At 38.4% G+C, this 21,023-nt stretch overlaps 1 protein-coding gene and 1 pseudogene across 1 annotated transcript; one reads left to right on the top strand and one right to left on the bottom strand.

Moving 5' to 3' along the window:
* The first annotated feature begins 2,936 nt into the window (after positions 1 to 2,936).
* Positions 2,937 to 12,635, top strand: LOC103453799 (ubiquitin C-terminal hydrolase 12-like; annotated as a pseudogene).
* Positions 12,636 to 12,645: 10 nt separating this feature from the next.
* LOC139191113 (uncharacterized) lies at positions 12,646 to 19,132 on the bottom strand. Its single transcript, XM_070811663.1, has 4 exons — positions 18,291 to 19,132; positions 13,062 to 13,140; positions 12,843 to 12,954; positions 12,646 to 12,653 (listed from the first exon to the last, which is right to left on the bottom strand). The coding sequence occupies exons 1-4, from the start codon at positions 19,130 to 19,132 to the stop codon at positions 12,646 to 12,648; spliced, it is 1,041 nt and encodes a 346-aa protein (XP_070667764.1).
* Between the last annotated feature and the right edge of the window lie 1,891 nt (positions 19,133 to 21,023).

Below are 21,023 nucleotides of genomic sequence, written 5' to 3'. Positions count from 1 at the left end.
GAAATATTCTCTGGAATATTCTATTTACGTTTACGAAATTCAACCGAGACCCTTCTTAGGGTAATTCGACGTTCTGAATCCGTTTCCAATGTCCGTTTTCCCAAATTCAATTACTATTATATAGTTTTATTTATTGGACTCTTTATGTGCTTAGGGGCAATTATTGTGACGCTTCCGTCTTTGCTAGTGGCGTAGTTTTTGACGGCTAAGTACTGTGAGTGGACCCCTTCTAAAATTTCATGATTTCATAATTTAATTGCATAAATGATTAGCATGCCTACGAGTTTATGATTTGATTTATGTGAAGCCTGTTTATTAAATATATTGATTTTCGTCTCGTGTTTTTGGTGAGGAATAAATTGTTGGCCTATATTGAGCTATATTTTAATATATCGTATTTTCTATAAAAACCATGAACTGGTAGACTATCCGATGGATGACGATAGGATGCTAGGACATGTTTAGAAACCCTTCTTTATAGTATAGACGATGGATGACTTTATACTATGAAGTGGTTATTTATGAAAGGCGTAACTATTTGTGCGTACCTAGAGGACACTATGCCGCCTGGGGCGAGGATCTGGTGTTGGCATTTAGGCCGGGAGAAATAATCCCTAGCTACGGGCTGAGGGACATGGAGCAGGTATTGGGCCAGGAGTTGGTAATCTCTGGCTACGGGCGTAGAGACCACGGAGCAGGCATTAGGCTGGGAGTTATATTTATACGGTGATCTTTCTAGCAGCACACCGCGCTTACGAGACGATCTATTATACGTTTACTGTTTTGATTTCCGCGATGTTGTTTTGCGATATGACTTTTGAGATATTTTTGGCATGCTAGGATTTTTATTAAATCCATCACTTATTATGCTAGTAGTTTTCATTATATATAAACTGTGGGGGTTAGTATCTTGATAACTGTTTTATTATTATTGTATATATAAACTTGGTCCACTCACCTTTGTTTTGCGCCCCCATTCAGGACTTAGGATCAAGACACCTAATCCCGGCGTCAAGACATTTCCGTAGCAGCATCTTTGAATCCTCTCGACGTAGGACCCACTTCTTTATTCATTCAATTTTATCTTAATTCTTTTTAGTGATTAGGTTTAGTTGTATGCTCTGAACACGTTCCTAAATTTTTAATTCATTGTATTTTAAATTCATAACCCTTATTTACTTCTTATTCTTAGCTTTTGTATCAATTAATGGCTTTCATCACCCTCGGGTGTCGCCCAACACGTGTCTATCCTGGTATTCGGGGAATATCAGGGTTGAGGTGTGACACTACCTATAACCTAGAAGAAGAAGAAGAAAAAAACAAAAACAAAACCCAGATCCCGTCCGCCATCGTCGGGTTCCTGAGGTGAAAATGGGAGGAATGGGTGTGGATTTAAGGAGTGGAGTGTGTAGAGGAGGGAAGAGGGTGGGTGCGGGTGCGCTCGGGGAAGGTGGGGGTGGGGTGGGGTGGGGTGGGTTGCAGGGGGAAGAAGATGAATATGAGGGAGAAAAGAGGAGGAGGAGGGGGTGAGGAAGAGGAATGAGGTTTCCGTGAGGCGGGTGGGGGAAAAAGGATCTGGATTTGTTTTTGGTGGGGGGAGGGGGTTGCGGGGAGATGGATAGGTTTTAATTTTTTAATTTTATAATTTATTTAAAAGATTTAGGTTTTTAAAAAAAAATTAATTGTTTTTGCCACGTGGCACACATTTGGCAGCCACATGACATAAAAGTGGCAGCCACGTTAGCATTTAACGGATTAATGGATGGAAAATCTAACGGATGTATTATATTGAAATAAAATAGTACTTGATGTATGAAAATGAAATATTTTAAAGATGTTGTATGGGGTTGTAATAGACCTCAAACTTAAGGGGTTACTATGTAATTTACCCTAAAAACAATCTATCGGTCTTAAATCGTGACCGACTCAAAAATAGAAGGGGAACGATGAGCTTCACAATGCACAATTTGTGTTTTTGATGGAGTGTAGTAACTGTTGGCAGCGTCGTAAAATGAAATTGAAAACAAAAATTTACGCAAACCATTTGAAGTAGCTGGAACAATGAAGCTTCTTCCCTCCCTCATTCTCTAATGTTGGATTTGCAAATTACAGAATGTGGATTTGTGAGTTCTTGGGAGTTTATTCATCTTCTTAGTCAGTTTGCGGCAGTTTACTCTCGAGTCCTCCACGATTAGGTTTCCTTTTTGCACGTTCAATTTCTTTTCTTTTTTCTTTCTATTTTATCTCAGTTTGTGGCAGTTTAGTTCGAGTCCTCCAGGATCAGGTTTCTTTTTTGCACGTTTTTTTTTGTTTATCTCTTTTAATTGTTATTTTTTTCTTACAAAACTACCCTTAGTAATAGTTTCTTTGCATTCCTTTTCAGTTAATGCATTTTTTGTTTCAGGATTATTATGGTCTAATTATTTTTGGTAAAACTTTGATACACCAAACTTGACTTTTAGCTTTCTAATATTAGAGATGCATCCTTATGGAAGATGACCAACACCATCATGCGAAAATATAAAATCTTTTCCATGAATTTCAGGTTAACACAAGCCTGAATTGTTAGAACATTTTCAATAAGTAAATATAAATGTAAAATGTAAGAAAAACATATTTATGCTTTATCTACATTTCATTTAAATCAAACAGAAAAATATAAACTTGGAATCCTCTTACTTACCCATTAAATAGGTTTGCGTTTACAGCCAACAAAAATTATAAAACGTCCAGAGCATTTTCGATAGGGAAATGCAAACTGCTGACGTTTGATATTTCTTTTGTCCGAAAAGCTCCCTAATCGAAAATCGTATGCACAAACACCTATGTCGTTAATATCGATGAGGGCGAGGGGAAATAAATGTAAAAAAATGAAATAATATTTGCCCTATAAATTTGCAAGAGGTATGCTTAAGCTCTTCATTCAAAAAAGGAAGCTCCGCTTCTCTCTTTCCTCTCTCTCTCTCTCTCTCTCTCTCTCTCGCTCTCCCTTTGCTGTTTTCACTCGTCTCTCAGCTTCCGGACGGCTCATCGCGTCACAGAAATGACGATCATTACTCCTGCACCGTCAGATGTACGTACCGACTCCTCCTTTACATTTTTCACTCTGGTATTTATTTCACATAGCTTCGGCTTCGTTTTTCGTTACTGATCGCCTAGGTTTCCTGCGGGTTGGATTGAATTGTGAAAAGTCATCTGCTTACAGTTTTTTATTTGCTAGGGTTATGATTCAGTAGGATAGGGTTAGGGTTTTGTAGATCAGAGCTCTGATTCCGTTTCTCTTTCCAGCAGCAAGAGGACGAAAAGATGCATGTGCCGCCTTTGGATTTGGTTGGGAGCTCTCATTTCATGGAAGGTTTTGTAGTTTTTGCAATCTTTCGATGATTCTGTGTTTGAATATCACAAGTCTGTGTTTACTAGTGTGGTTTTAAAGCTTTGCATGTTGCATAATTGAGCTGAAAGATTTAATTTTTGTGTGTTATACATGTTGTGTGCACGATTAGATTTAGAGTGCAATATGGTTTTTTTTTTTGTTTGAGATTTTTCAATGAGTCACCGTTTGAATTTATGTTTATAGTGTGGTTTGAAGCTTTGCATGTTGCATAATTTGAGCTGAAAGAATTAATTTTTGTGTGTGTTATATTGTGTGCATGATTAGAGTGCAAGTGATGATATAATTTTATTTCAGGTTTTGATGACAATCTTGTTTTGAAATTTATGGTCCTTTTTGTGGTGGTAGTAGCTCAAGTGCAGCCGACTAGTACATTTGGGGATCCTCCAAACATGAAATTCACTTGGAAAATTGAGAACTTTACAAGGTTGAACAACAAAAAGCACTACTTTGACATCTTCGTTGTTGACGGCTATAAATGGTATTTTTCCTTGTTAACCATGTGTCAAAAATTGATTTTGCGTGCCGCCTGTAGTTGGCTTATAATTTTATCCCTACGACTGGGTTTTAAATTGCTTTGTTTTGTTTGATCAGGCGGATAATAATATTTCCCAAGGGAAACCGTGTGGATTGCTTATCAATGTATTTGGATGCGGCAGATTCGGAGACATTGCCATATGGGTGGAGTAGATTTGCTCACTTCAGCTTGTTTATTGTCAGTTTTAAATTCCAATTTTACTCCTTGAAAAATCAAAACGATAAAGTAAAAATATTTCTTCCACCCCTTCTTCTGTAACATCTTGGCCAACGACTGCGGCACCAAGGCCTAGCCATGTGCCCATGGTGACTTGGTTTTGGAATTTTTTTTTGTAGTTTGATTATAAAAAAAAAAAAGGAAAGGAAAAATTGTGGAGTAAATGTACTAACAGATGTTTGAAATTAATTCAAATACAATAGATTAGTTCTTCAATAGGTGTATATATAGATATTAAATAAATTAACAGTAAAAGTGGAAAAAAGGGAGAATTTACTTGGAAACTCTCTGCAATAAAAATATAATGGGCAGATTGAATTCTATGTAATGAAAGGCTGAATATCAATTCGAGGGCTTCCATTTAGAAGTGATAAGCTTGAAGTGGGACTGGCGGCGTTGTTAAAACTGGAGTTGTGAAGTACTAATATTCTAGACCAGAACCAATTAACCCAAAGCCTAACAAACTTTAATCATATTGATTGTTGTATGATGTTGCAGACACAAAATACCGGTTCAATGCAAGAGAAAGTGACTGGGGATTCACTAAATTCATGCCTTTCAGTGATCTTTATGACCCGAGTAGGGGATATCTGGTGAACAATACAATTGTGGTTGAAGCGGAGGTTACTGTCCATAAGGTTCTTAATTTTAGATCATATGACTTGAAAAGGGAAACTGGTTATGTTGGGCTCGAGAATCAGGGGCAAAGTGGTTATATGAATTCTCTACTCCAGACATTTTACCATCTTCCATACTTTGGAAAGGTCGTTTATGTGATCTCATGTTGTCATTGTAAGCTAAACATGAGTTATCTTGCGAATTTTATATGGAAGATCTTAATTTTGGAGTTACTTACGCTAACAACTAAGAATGACATGCCTTCAGGACGTATCCCTTTGGCACTGCAACGTTTATTCTATAAGCTTCAATACAGTGACTGTTGGGGTTTAAAAAGACTTCACTACTTTGGAGATGTTTATCTCACAAAGAAGAATGTAATGCAGCGGAATTGATAGGCAAGAGAAAGAATGAACACTCAAAGTTTTTACACAAAATTTTTTTATTCACTCACAAACTAGTACAAGAGGAAACACTCAAACACTCTTAGAAGCTTTGTTGCTTCTTCTCACTTCTCACTACTTTCTTTCTTGGTTGTTTTTCAATACACACACACACACACACCTATTTATAGGCATGTTTGCCGACTTCAATGATGCTAGAATTTTCTAGCATATTATTATACACACACACCCACCAACCTAATAGGATAATGCTAGAATTATCTAGCATATTGTTATGCCTGCATGATGCACCGACTTTGGTGCTAGAATTTTCTAGCATTTGCACATTGGCTTTGGGTTGGATCACTTGTCTTGGGCTGAAGACAAGATTACTTTTTAACATCCCCCCTTAATCTTGTCTTGTGACGCCGATTGAGTTCCTCAGTCTGATAAAGTCTTCTTGTTTGAGTGGCTTGGTGAATATGTCGGCGATTTGGTCTTGAGACTTCACGTATTCCACTTGCACATCCTTTCTTGCAATGCACTCTCTTATGTAGTGATAACGGGTATCTATGTGCTTGCTCCTGTCATGAAATACTGGATTCTTTGCTAGAGCTATTGCAGACTTGTTGTCGACATAGATCTCTGTTGGCTCTTCTTGTGGCATGCTTAATTCTTTTAGCAAGTTTCTCAGCCAAATTGCATGGCAGACGCATGCGGTAGCAGCTACGTATTCAGCTTCGCAGGTAGAAAGAGTGACAATCGGTTGCTTCTTCGACATCCATGTGAATGCAGTGTATCCCATGAAGAACACAAATCCAGTAGTGTTTTTTCTATCGCCGGAATCTCCTGCCCAATCACTGTCGCTATATCCAGCAAGTTTGTAATTATCAGAACTTGAATAGAACAAGCCAAAGTTAACAGTACCTTTAAGGTATCGAAGAATTCTTTTGGCGGTCTTCAAATGTGTAGTTGTAGGATTCTCCATGTAGCGACTGACCAATCCGACGACATAGAGAATGTCTGGTCTTGTGTAAGTCAAGTAGCGCAAACTTCCAACTAGACTTTTGAAAAATGTTGGATCTACCCTTTCTTCTTTGTCATGCTTGGTTAGTTTGACTCCGCACTCTACTGGTGTGCTTATGGGCTTGCAGTCGTCCATTTTGAACTTTTTCAATATCTCCTTTGTGTAGCTTTCTTGGGAGATAAAAATGCCTTCTTCGTTCTGCTTGACTTCGATGCCTAGGTAGTATGCCATCAGCCCGATGGTGGTCATCTCGAATTCTTTGGTCATCACTCTCTTGAACTCTTCAAACATGCTTGGATTACTTCCGGTGAAGATTAGATCATCCACATATAAGCACACAATCAAAATATCTTCATCTTTGATTTTGACGTAGAGAGCATGTTCATGAGGGCACTTGATGAAGTTGTTCTCCTGAAAGTACTTGTCGATGTGACTATTCCATGCTCGTGGCGCTTGTTTTAACCCATAGAGGGCTTTCTTCAGCTTTAGAACTTTGTCTTCATGCCTTTTGATTTCATAGCCTGATGGTTGCTAAATGTAGACTTCTTTTTCAAGGACTCCATTTAGGAAAGCGGACTTCACATCCATTTGTTGAATCTTCCATTTGTTTTGAGCTGCTAAAGAAATTAGTAATCGTATAGTTTCCAATCAAGCAACAGGTGTAAATACCTCATCATGGTCGATTCTGGCTCTTTGACTATAACCCTTCGCCACTAATCTCGCCTTGTATCTTTCAACCTCTCCGTTGGCATTTTTCTTTGTCTTGTACACCCACTTGATTCCGATGGCTTTGTGTCATTTCGGAAGAATAACGAGTTCCCATGTATCATTCTTCTGGATTGCTTCAATTTCTCCATCCATTGCTTTCCTCCATTTAGTATCTTGCATTGCTTCTTGAAAGTCAATTGGTTCACAATCAGCAAAGAGACAGAAAAGTGTAGGATTATCGAGTCTTTCAGCTACCTCATAGAGATCTCGTAGACTTCTTATGCGTGGTACTTCTCTTTCATTTAGACTCCCACTTGATGATGCTGATGCTGGTGAATTACCATGATTGGTTGATGTTGGTGAAATAGGTGGAGTAATGGATTCTTGTTAAACCTTTCTTGCTTGCTCCATCATCCCTTGTTCATTCTCTTCTTTAAACTGAGGAAAGAAGTGAAGATCACCTGCATGAGGGCCAAAATCCCATTCTCCTTCTTCATCGAACGTCACGTCTCGACTGATCACCGTCTTCCCATTGTTTGGATTATACAGCTTATAGCCTTTTGAATATGAGTCATAACCGATGAAGATGAACTTTTCACTTTTGTCGTTGAGTTTCGTCCTCCTCTCGTCTGGTACATGTACATGGGCTATGCTTCCAAAAACTCTTAGATGAGAGATACCTGGTTTTCTTCCACTCCATGCTTCTTACGGAGTCTTTCCCCACACTTCTTGTTGGAGACCGATTGGATAGGTAGACAGCACATGCTACAACTTCTGCCCATAACTCCTTAGGCAATCTCTTACTTTTGAGCATGCTTCGAGCCATGTTGAGGATGGTTCGATTTTTTCTTTCCGCCACACCATTTTGCTGAGGGGATCTTGGAACTGTCAAAGGTCGACGAATTCCATTGGCTTCACATAATTCTTGAAATTCCTTCGAAGTGAATTCTCCTCCTCGATCAGATCTCATGGCTTTGATCTTGCAACCACTTTCTTTTTCTACGGCGGCTTTGAACTTCTTGAATGCTCCAAATACCTCTGATTTCTGCTTCAAGAAATACACCCATGTTTTCCTTGAAAAATCATCAATGAAGAGAAGGAAATAATTATTTTTACCCAAAGAGCTTGGTTTTATTGGACCGCATACATCGGTGTGAATGAGCTTGAGTGGCTTCTAGGCTCTTGTGGTCGACTCCTTTGGAAAGCTTTTCCTGAACTGTTTCCCAAGTAAACATCCTTCGCAACTTGATCAGGGTGACTGATGCATGGTAAGCCTCTCACCATCTCTTTCTTGGATAATAACTCCAGTCCCCCAAAGTTAAGATGCCCAAAACAAAGATGCCAAAGCCAAGATGCGTCTTTGTAACATATCTTGAGACACTTTGCAACATCATTTTGAATATTCATAGGAAACATCCTATTTTTTGACATTTTCACCTTGGCAATGAATCTTCCTTTGTCATCTCTAAGAAAAAGGCTATAATTTTTCATGTGAATATCATAACCTTTTTCTAAGAGTTGACCCAAGCTCAAAATGTTGCTTTTCATATTGGGCATGTAGTAGACATTTGAAATTAATTGGTGACCGCCATTTTTCAGGGGAATTAGGATGTTACCTTTTCCTTTGACGGGCATTTTGGATTCGTTTCCAAAAGAAACATTGTCACTCACCGATTCATTGAGCTCTACGAACATGCTTCTTCTTCCGCACATGTGGTTGCTGGCGCCGGTGTCAAGGTACCATGTATAGTCTTGGTTTCCATCATTGTTCTTGCATGCTAGTAGCATAATGCCATTATCTTTTTTCTCTTCTTTCACATAATTGACCTTCTCATCAGGCCTGTTGCTTGGAGCTCTACATTCCGAAGCATAATGCCTAAACTTTTGATAATTGTAGCATTGAACTTGAGATTTTTCATACCTCAAGTTTGAGCGTCCTCTTCCACGACCTTTTGTTGAGCTTCATCCTCTTTCATAGTTACTATGGTTGTTGAAGTTCCAACCACGTCCACGTCCATGTCCACGTCTGCGACCTCGACCACAACTTTTTTCGTACTGGCTTCTCTCGTTGTCGAAGCTTTCTTCTTTCTTCTTTGGCTGGACATGCGTCTTGAGGAGCTGCTCATCATTCCCTTGCCTTTTCTTATGTTTCTCTTCATATGCTTGTAGCGAACCCATCAATTGCTCTATACTAATTTCTTCCAAGTTTTTAGTTTCTTCAATCGTCACGACAATGTGCTCGAACTTAGGGTCCAACGAGCGTAGTATCTTCTCCATAATTCTAACATCTTCTAACTTTTCTCCATTTCTTTTTAATTGATTGGAAACGGCTAAGACTCTTGAGAAATAATCAGAGATTGATTTAGACCCCTTCGAACTCACCTCTTAATACTTGAAGACGAATCTTTTTCACTTGTTCGGCTCCTTTGTAAGAGGTTTGAAGCTTCTCCCATGCTTGCTTGGTAGAGGTTGCACTCGAGAGCTTCTCAAAGCCATTGTCATCTAATGCTTGGTAGATGAGGTAGAGAGCCTTCTTGTCTCTCTTTCTTGAATCTTTCAAACTCTCCTTTTGAGGTTGGGACAGAGTAGCTTCATCTTCTGGCTCAGTGTAGCCTTTCTCCACAACTTGCTATACATCATGTGCTCCCAAAAAGACCTTCATTTTGATACTCCAATTATCGAAGTTGTTGTTGTCAAGCACTGGAACTTGGAAGGTTGCCATATCATTGCTAGCCATAGCTCTGATACCACTTTGTTGAGGCTTAAAAAGACTTCACTACTTTGGATATGTTTCTCATAAAGAAGAATGTAAGGCAGCGGAATTGATAGACAAGAGAAAGAATGAACACTCAAAGTTTTTACACAAATTTTTTTTATTCAAGAGGAAATACTCAAACACTCTTAAAAGCTTTGTTGCTTCTTCTCACTTCTCACTACTTTCTTTCTTGGTTGTTTTTCAATACACACACACACACACACACACACACACCTATTTATAGGCATGTTTGCCGACTTCAATGATGCTAGAATTTTCTAGCATATTATTATACACACACACACCCACCAACCTAATAGGATAATGCTAGAATTATCTAGCATATTGTTATGCCTGCATGATGCACCGACTTTGGTGCTAGAATTTTCTAGCATTTGCACATTGGCTTTGGGTTGGATCACTTGTCTTGGGCTGAAGACAAGATTACTTTTTAACAGTGACAACAGTGTTGCAACTAAAGAATTGACCAAATCTTTTGGTTGGGATAAAAATTATTTGTTTATGAAACATGACGTGCATGAATTTAATAGATATTTTACTGAAAAGATTGAAGATAAAATGAAGGTATGGGAATGTTTTATTTTGACCGTGAGTATAATTTTCATTTCATTTAGATTTTTTGATAATTGTTATGTTGGTCCAGGGAACTGTTGTGGAGGGTACAATGCAGCAATTATTTGAAGGACATTACATGAATTACATTGGTTGCATCCATGTGGACTACAAATCTAAAACAAAAGAGACATTTTATGGTAACATTTCTTAGCACAAATTTCAGTTGTTATGAGTTGGAAGTATTTTGTGAATGTCAGTGAATGCTACTGGGTTCTTCTTATTGCTTTGCAGACCTCCAGCTTGATGTAAAAGGCTGTCGGGATGTTTATGCTTGTTTCGATAAGTATGTGACAGTTGAACGGCTTGAGGGTGACAATAAATACCATGCTGAACAATATGGTTTGCAGGTTATATTACTGAATTCTATTGGTGACTGCATTTATACAGTTAACTCAAATCTGAGTTTGCTCTTAGTTTCTTCCTTCCACTATCGAAAATAGTGGTTTTACATTATTTCCTCAGCCAGTGAGATTTTTATATGTATTATTCTCAAAACGTTCATGGGCTCGTGCATGTTATGTTGTAATTTCTGATTCAATGATGTCCATAGTTTTTCCTTCGGTTAAATCGCTTTGCTGAAGCCAATATTCTTACACATATTTTCATTGACAGTGAAATTTTTTGAGTATTGTTCTCAAGGCATATTTTGTTTGTTTATTTCAGGACGCTAAGAAGGGTGATTTGTTTATTGACTTCCCTCCTGTTCTTCAACTTCAACTAAAGCGATTTGAGTATGATTTTATGCGCGACACTGTGGTTAAGGTCTGTAGTGGAACTAATCTACATGCTTCAGCTTCATCTGTGGTTTATTACATGAACCGTAGAAACTGTAATGTTTACTACTGAGGTTAAGTTTCTTAGTCTAAAACGGACTGTAGCATGAAAAGATATGTTTCTTTAGATTACTTATTAACCCAGGTGGAGGATTGAGCTCACCTAATGGTTTCAATCCAACTTTTATCTTAATTTTTGATTCATTATTCCATGCTGAAAGATCGATAAAATCCTTTGTATGGTGTTTTTAAAAAAAAAAAAAAAAATCTGCAGAGTGAACTTTTTTTTTTCCCACACTTTATCTATTTGGATGCAATTGTTTGTTCGGTGTGACAATGATATTTCATAGATGGAAAGCAAATAAATTATCATGGTAAGAATATTGTATTATTTGTTTTTGGCAGGTAAATGATCGCTATGAATTTCCTCTCCAACTTGACCTTGATAGGGTGAATGGAGAGTATCTATCACCCGAATAAGAAAGGAGCGTTCGCAACCTCTACACTCTTCACAGGTAACCATAACAATTTTAGTTGATTGGGCTGAATGATTAAAAACGGTTCAGGTTTAATTCATCACTTGCACCCAACTGTAGTATTTGTGTTAAAACAAAATTCTAATGAAATGTTACTTACTATGATAATTAATTACTATTTCAGTGTCTTGGTTCATAGTGGTGGGGCGAATGATGGACGTTACTGTGAAATCCCGTTCCTGGATTTCACTATTATAATCTACGTATTTGTATTATTGAGATTTTATATTATTTTTCGAGAAATTATATTAATTTATTTGGATTTAGACTTTAATTAAATTAGTTATGAAGTTTGAAGTTTGGAAAGTAATTACACTACTACAAAAGGGGATATCAGTGGCGCTATAAAACCGACAAAAAACACCACTTACTATCGGATTTTTGGTAAAAATTCGACATTAATCGTGCAATGTTGCATAGTGAAACCGATGCCAATACTACCGTCACAAAAAGGGTATTGGCGTCGCTTATCCCCCTTAATCCGCCACCAAGAAGGAAAGTATTATAAAATAAAAAAGAACAACAACGTCACTTAAAAGCGACATCGGTGCTTACGTCGCTTAAAAGCGACATAGAAATCTGATATGATGGCGGTCCAAACCGACATTAACTAACAAAAAAACAATTAAAATATTACACTTATTGTCGGTCCAAACCGACATCACCTCAGTTAAATAAATAAAATAGTCTAGCTACTATCGGTCGTAACTGACATTACCTTCCATCTCGATAAATAAAATACTTAGCTGCTGTCGTCCATAAGCGACAACAAATATATTAATAATAAATTTTTTCTTCGTTTTTAATTAATAATAATTAAAAAAATTATATAAAAATAAATCCCACCATATGTCAATGAAAAAACAAACAATTTTAGGCCTAATCAGATAAATGGTCTCTGTGGTGACAAGGTAATCGAAAGATAGCCCTCATGGTAAAAAAATTAGGATTTAAACCCTCGTGGTGCTAGTTCGTTAGCAAATTTAGTCCAAAAGTAATTTTTTCATTAAATGTCTGTTAATTAAAGGATAAACGCTTTTGGACTAAAGCCTGACAGCTTGGGATTACCATCCTGTGTACAAAATCAAAAACCCAAATGGTAAATAATAAAAACAGATAAACTTGCGATTCACATCCTCGCGGAAAGTCCTTGTGTTCCATTCCCTTCTACTCGATTATAACAAAAAAAAAAAAAAAAAAAAACAAACATATTAACCCCCAAAAAATTCAATCCAATTCGAAAAGCAAAAGACTTTATAACCTCCCTGATCAAACAAAACCCTGTAGGCATTAAGATCATGGTACAAGGCACGACATTTGCTGCTGCAATAGTCAAGAGCCTGAGCAAGATACAGCGCCACCCTCGCCTCCTCCTGCAAACAAAAAAGATTCAATCTTTCCTTATTTTTTCAGAAAACAAAAATCTGGGACTGAGATTTATCGAAATGTTGAAAAGTGGAGGGGGTTGAGTTTAACGGACGAGGAATTGGTGATTGTCTGGCGAGGCGAGCTTGTTGAATCGCTTGACGGCGGTTAAGCAGCCGTTGTTAAGCTTTCCCCTGTACACAACGTTTGGATTGGAGTTTCTTAGAATGTTGATCTTCAAAATGGTGATCTATAGCAAATCGGGAAGGAGAAGAGGAAAAACTGAAAAGGAGGAAGAAAGGGACGCACATATGAAATGGCGAAGGAGAAGAAGAAAGACTGAAATTGGGGGAGAAATGAAAGCACATATGAAATAAGAAAGAGAAGGGTTTAACTATGGGTACTTAGTTGACGTCGGTTTAAACCGATATGGATTGACTGACGTCGAATTAAAAACCACTGGTGTCGAATTAAATGTACATGGCGTCGGTTTAAATTAATGTTGGTGTTGGTCTTAACCGACACCAACTTCTGACACACTTTTTCAAATTCACATAGCGTCGGTTTAATGAAACTTGTGTCGCATTAAAATATGATAGTGTCGGTTAAAACCCACTAAGTTTACCAAGCAGGAAATTTCCCGCCTAATGTTTGGGAAATTTCCCACCTAATATTCAAGATATCCATCCATTTCCCGCCTAATGTTTAACCCAAAGAAAAAAAAACCAGCTATTTTTTTTTTGTGTTATCTCATATAACATTTTAAAATTTTAATAAATAAAATTTAACTTGAATAAAATACGTAATAAAAAATATAAATATAATTTTATTATAAAATATCATCACATGCTAATTGAAACATAGTCTAGTTAATACTTACAATATATAAAATAATTAATATATTTATTCTAAGTCATCATCTGTTAGGTTGTCGGTATTGGCATAATTAATGAACTTTGTAGGCAACGGTTAATGATTCATGAAAATGAGTCACGTTGTAAGGAAATTTTCATTGTCAAGTATCCGATCTCAAAGCATATACAAACAAGTTTGACGGTTGAATTGTTGAAATTAGTTTCGTAGAATGCGTATCCCATCAAAACAATAGATTCACTAACACTTGGAGTTTATTTATACTTTCATTAAGTATAATATAAGATTTGTGGTATCCACTAGTGTCAATATTTTAAATTGAAGATCGAATTCATTCATTGTATTCATATAAGGTCAAGGAGTATAGCTGTAAAAAATCATCAAAACCGGAGTCAAAAGAACCGTTAAATTGTGATTTTTCGTTTATAACGGTCGAAAAGTTTTGTCCCGTTACTTAATATCTGAATGTTTTTTTTTTTACTGGCGTATGCGATATTGAAGCATATACAAACAAGTTTGACGGTTGGATCGTTGAAATTAGTTTCGTAAGTTGCATATCTCATCAAAGCGATAGATTCACTAACATTTAGAGTTTATTTATACTTTCATTAAGTATAATCTACTACTGTAAATATTTTAAATTGAAGATCGAATTTGTTGATGCACAAAATCAGTGAGGACTCTGGTACAACATAAAATGTTAAGTTTGTGACCTTTGCTAGATTGTTCCGGTCACTAGTGTGGATAAGTATGTAAATGGATAGAGACAGGGAAGCAAACACAAGATGTACGTGGTTCACTCAGATTGGCTACATCCACGGAGTAGAGGAGTTCTCATTAATTGTGAAGGGTTTACACAAGTACATAGGTTCAAGCTCTCCTTTAATGAGTACTAGTGAAGGATTCAGTACAAATGACATTAGGAAATATTGTGAGAGAATGATCTCTATTTATAGAAGAGAGTTTCTAGTTTCATTCTGACATTGACACGTGTCGTGTTGTGATTGGCTTCTGATGTTGACACGTGTCGCGCTATGATTAGCTTCTGATGTCGACACGTGTTGTGCTGTGATTGGCCTCCTAGTTGGAGGGAAACTCTTCTGGGTCCTTGACGGTATAACGTTGATCGGTGCTCAGTAGTTTCGGGATTGGTCAAGAATGGTACAAACAGTGCTCCCCTAAGTTCCCGAGTGAGGGAAGCTCATCGGTTGGGGACTTGCAAGATCCAAGCCATTGAGTAATCTCGAAACTTCTAAGTACCGAAGTGTAGTATCATTTTCACTTGCCTTATCTGTCTCATATGTAGATGTGGCATCTTTTCTGGAAGTACTTTTCCTCCGTTCAGGGGTGGTATATTTAACCAATGAAGATGCACAAGGTAATGTATCAATTTCACTTGAAGCTTACTTGTAGTTTCGAGCTTGGTCAAGTGCGATACAAACCCTATAGTAGGAGTCCCCCAAGTCACCGAGCTAGGAGATTTGCCGAATGAGGTAACAGACAAGGTAAGCAATCAGACTTCCAAGCAAGCAACCTGGATCGGAGGTTCGACTTCGGCTTCCGGTTGATTGTTCTCCTTCTCCTTGTGTCGTAAATAGCAATAAGGATAAGGAGAAGCAAATGGAGAAGAGATGATATGAGATACTTTTACTTTTGAAGAAGTAACTTTCCATAGGCTTATTCTTGAACTGGGCTAGAGGGTTTTCTGGTTTCCTCCAGAGTATAAGGTCGACTTAAGAATTTGAGTGACAAAACAAGTCCATCAAATCTAGAGTACGTTCGACCTTGATGATATGGGATACTTTTGCTGTTGACAAAGTAGTAGATGTATCAGCACGTGTTCTGTTACGCTTGTCTCCACATGCTTCCTTGTATCCTTCTCACTTGCCCTATCTGTTGTTCAGGCAGATGTGGTATCTTCTCTAGAAGCATAAGATGTTGAAGATGAGTACTCGAGAGCAATGCCAGGTAAGTGATCAGGCAAGGGGTTTCAGGCAGTCAGTTCCTAATTGGAAGCTTGATTCCAAGTGCTGACTAATTGCTCTCTTTCTCCTTGTCTTGCAGGTAAGAACAAGGCCAAAGGAAAAGACAGGGAAAAAGCATGATATGGGATACTTTTTCTTTTAACCCTGATGATATGAGATACTCTTGCTCTGGTGTGGCTTGTTTGTAGAGGTATTATCGGAAGGAAAAGAAGCTGAGTATTTCGAGAGACTTTGCTGAGAGTGCCCTCTTGGATGTGAAGAAAAGTTGAGTATTTTTATTTTATTTACAGGTCTGCCTGGCTGTGGAGGATGAAGGTTGACATATATAGGAGTCTCCCTAACAACAAGTAGTAGTGCTATTCCTTTACCCTTCTTGGTCATAGCAATGTAATGGGAGCTGCAAGCTTCACGCGTTTTAACTTTGTTAGAGCACTTTGAAAAAGTGGTCTGTGGTATCTGGAAAGTTGATGTTGCGTGTGAAGATTGCAGACAAGCTTTATCCAAGGAAATCTGGCTCTTGAAGTTCGGAGAGCGATGCCTCTTCGGTTTTCGAACAAGCAATCCTATCGGGGATCTGGCTCTCGAGATTCATAGAACGGTGCCTCTTCGATTTTTGAGAAAGCAATCCTGTTGGAAGTCTGACTCTTGAAATTCAGAGAGTAGTGTCTCTTCGATTTTTGAGAAAGTAATCCTGTTGGGAGTCTGGCTCTCGAGATTCGGAGAATGGTGCCTTTTCGATTTTTGAGCACGTAATCCTATTGGGAGTCTGGCTCTCGAGATTCGGAGAGCGGTGCTTCTTCGATTTTTGAGAAAGCAATCCTGTTGGAAGTCTGACTCTTGAGATTCGGAGAGTAATGTCTTTTCGATTTTTGAGAAAGTAATCCTGTTGGGAGTCTGGCTTTTGAGATTCGGAGGGCGGTGCCTCTTCGATTTTTGAGCACGTAATCCTATTGGGAGTCTGGCTTTCGAGATTCGGAGGGTGGTGCATCTTCGATTTTTGAGCACGTAATCTTGTTAGGAGTCTGGTTCTCGAGATTCGGAGAGCTGTGCCCCTTCAATTTTTGAGCAAGCAATCTTGTTGGGAGTGTTTTCTTGAATGTGAGTAAAGGTTGGGCATTTTTGCTAGTTTGCCTTACCATGGAGCACGGAGGTTGACACACATTGGGACTTTCTAGTTATCAAGCAGTGGTGTTGTTCCTTTACTCTTGTGGGTAATAGTAGGGTAGCTGGACCTTCAAAATTTATGTGTCTAAACTTTGTCAGAGATCTTTGGCAAAGTTATCTGTGGTACCCGAGGAGCTGATGTTGCGTGTGGAAAATGGTGCCTCTTCAGAATCCGGAGAGTGGTGCCTCTTCGATTTTTGAACCAACGGCCCTGTTGCCTTTTCTTTTATAAGGGCACCAATTATGTGCAAGAAGTACATTTAGAGAGTTATTGCTTGTAAGAATTTTCCCCTTATTTCAGAGATTTATTGCACCTTATTTCTCCTTCATCATTTTTGAGAATGTCTGGCCCATTCGACCGTCGTTTTGACTTGAACTTTGGTGAAGAGGCAGCCATGCGTTCTCAAGACAACATATGGCGCCCATCCTTCTTATCCCCTACTGGTCCTCTTACCGTTGGGGACTCTGTGATGAAGAATGATATGATCGTTGCGGTGGTGGCCATGAACCTTCTCACTCCCAAAGATAACTTACTACTTTCCAAATGGTCTGATGAGTTGGCTGTTAAGGATGCTCTGGCTCTCAGTGTTCAATGTGCAAGTTCTGTGTCTAATATGGCCCAATGCCTATTTGCTCGAACCCGCCAAGTTGAATCATTGGCGGCTGAAGTGATAAGTCTTAAACATGATATCAGAGGGCTCAAGTATGAGAATAAACAGTTGCACAGGCTCGCACATGACTATGCTACAAACATGAAGAGGAAGCTTGACCAGCTGCAGGAATCTGATGGTCAGATTTTACTTGATCATCAAAGGTTTGTGGGTTTGTTCCAAAGGCATTTATTGCCTTCATCTTCTGGGGCTGTACTGCGTAATGAAGCTCTAAATGATCAACCTTCGGTGCCTCCTCCTTCTGGGGTTCTGCTTAGTACTGAGGCTCCGAATAATCACCCTTTGGTGCCTCCTCTTTCTGGGGCTCTGCCGACTGCTGAGACTTCTCCAGGAATAAGGATGTTACCTTTTCCTTTTATGGGTATTTTGGATTTGTCTCCAAAAGAAACGTTGCCACTCACCGATTCATTGAGCTCTACAAACATGCTTCTTCTTCCGCACATGTGGTTGCTGGCGTCGGTGTCAAGGTATCATGTATAGTCTTGGTCTCCATCATTGTTCTTGCATGCTAGTAGCACAACGCCATTATCTTCTTTCTCTTCTTTCATATAATTGACCTTCTCATCAGGCCTGTTGCTTAGAGCTCTACATTCCCAAGCATAATGCCCAAACTTTTGACAATTGTAGCATTGAACTTGAGATTTTTCTTACCTCAAGTTTGAGCATCCTCTTCCATGACCTTTTGTTGAGCTTCCTCCTTTTTCGTAGTTGCTATGGTTGTTGAAGTTCCAACCACGTCCACGTTTGTGTCCACGTCCACGTCTATGTCCACGTCCGCAACCTCGACTTCTTCCGTATTGGCTTTTCTCGTTGTTGAAGATTTCTTCTTTCTTCTTTGGCTGAACATGCGTCTTGAGAAGCTGCTTATTATTCGCTTGCCTCTTCTTATGTTTCTCTTCATATTCTTGTAGCGAACCCATTAATTGCTCTATACTAATTTCTTCTAAATTTTTAGTTTCTTCAATCGTCATGACAATGTGCTTGAACTTGGGGTCCAACGAGCATAGTATCTTCTCCATAATTCTAACATCTTCAAACTTTTCACCATTTCTTTTTAATTGATTAGAAACAGCTAAGACTCTTGAGAAGTAATCAGAGATTGATTCACACCCTTTCATTTGTAGAGATTCGAACTCACTTCTTAATCCTTGAAGATGAACCTTTTTCACTTGTTCGACTCCTTTGTAAGAGGTTTGAAGCTTCTCCCATGCTTGCTTGGCAGAGGTTGCACTCGAGACCTTCTCAAAGCCATTGTCATCTAATGCTTGGTAGATGAGGTAGAGAGCCTTCTTGTCTCTCTTTCTTGAATCTTTCAAACTCTCATTCTGGGGTTGGGACATAGTAGCTTCATTTTCTGGCTCAATGTAGCCTTTCTCCACGACTTCCCATACATTGTGTGCTCCCAAAAAGGCCTTCATTTTGATACTCCAATTATCGAAGTTGTTGCTGTTGAGCACTGGAACTTGGAAGGCTGCCATAGCGTTGCTAGCCATAGCTCTGGTACCACTTTGTTGGGGCTTAAAAATACTTCACTACTTTAGAGATGTTTATCTCACAAAGAAGAATGTAATGCAGCGGAATTGATAGGCAAGAGAAAGAAAGAACACTCAGAGTATTACACAAGATTTTTCTTCTTACACAAACTAATACAAGAGGGAATACTCAAACACTCACACACTTTTTCACTCTTTTTCTCACTTCTTACTCTCACTTCTTCTTGCTACTTGGTTGGTTTATTAACACACATGCATACATATTTATAGGCAACGGTTGCCGACTTTAAAGTTGGCTAAAACATTCTAGTGCAATGATTATGCACTGCACCGACACACACACTGCAAACCGACTTGGGCATTTCATCTTACTGGTTTTGTGGTTCTTTCTTTGGCTTAGATATTTAGGTGGATAACCAACTTAAATTGCTGGAATTTTCCAGCTACTTTTGCCGACAAAGATTGCTAGAATTTTCTAGCATTTGCACATTAGCATTGGGTTGGATCACTTGTCTTGGGCCGAAGACAAGATTACCTTTTAACAGCCCTTTCATCTTTTCAAGGTACACAGTACAGGCTGAAGTTCATTTACGTCTTCTTTATCCTTTCTTCGTTTTTGGATTATGGAAGATTGATGACTTTGAATGCAAAGAATTCTAAATTCAATGTTATTAATTACGATAATTCCTATTTTGGAAATGGTTAACAGAATAAGGTTGCAAAAGAATTTGGCATACCAGTGCAGTTTCAGCGTTTCTGGATTTGGTCCAAGAGACAAAACCATACATATCGTCCCAAACGACCATTGACATGTCGTGAAGAATCACAACCAGTATGTACTTCATGCTTCCTACCTTTGAGAGTTTTCAATACAAGCATAAACTTGGAGGCACTGCTCCGTGCATATGTACATCTCTGGGTTTATAGCTTGTTCCTTTCGTAATTCATATATCTGGTTGTGTCCGATTTTTGCATCTAACACTGAAGTCTTAAGTTTATGAAATAATGATCAATGATCGTAAATTCAAAAGAAATCAGAATCTGAAAAGTGCTTAATGCATTAATTTGTTCGAATTTGGATAATCATTATGTTTTCAGTATTGGTTGAGGCATTTTAAATGAAGTTATTAATTTATTATAGCATAGAAAAAGTCTGTTGGTCAGTGATAAACATTTGATCTCAGATTTTGAAATGATTGGTAGTGTTTTTGGCTGCACATCAGTGCCAAGAAGAGCTTGGTCTAGGTACCTTATGCAATCCAATGATGATCGCTTGCGTTTTCCAGGTTGGACAATTGGGAGAGGTATCAAATGAAATACATAATGGAGAGCTGAAGCTGTTTTTGGAAGCAGAGTTTGGGCCAGTAATTCAGTGTTATTCTATTCTTGTTATGACCTGTGGTGCGAGGCTTATTGCAGTCCCGATTGCTGTATGAAAGATATCTTTTCTTACATTTATTTTTTTCATTAATGCTCCAGGATCTACATCCTACTCATCTGCCTGCCAAAACCAAGAAAGACATCCTTATTTTCTTTAAGCTTTATGAACCTGAGAAACGAGAACTGAGGTACCTCTAGCTCTTTCTGCTTAGCTGAATATTTTTTGCTTTTGACTCTTGTTCACTGATTTAATTTCCTTTTCTGCTTCCAGTTTTGTTGGTAGGTGTTGTGCTAGGATAGCACCAAACCTTATAGAACCAACTCTTGATAACCCACAGGAAATATATCAAGTGAAATGCAAGAACAAAATATTAAAGACACCAAGATTTTAACGAGGTTCCTCAATAGTCAGTTTAACTGGAGTACATCATCGGAGCAATAGGAGCTCACCCAATAATCCACTATCAACCAAATGAGAGTTTAGAAAGTGTTGGCAAGCTCACAACCCAAA

Source organism: Malus domestica, chromosome 14 (genome assembly GCF_042453785.1).
Source record: "Malus domestica chromosome 14, GDT2T_hap1".
Lineage (NCBI taxonomy): Eukaryota > Viridiplantae > Streptophyta > Magnoliopsida > Rosales > Rosaceae > Malus > Malus domestica.
Note: the sequence above shows the minus strand (reverse complement) of the source record. Positions and strands in the feature narration are given on the sequence as shown.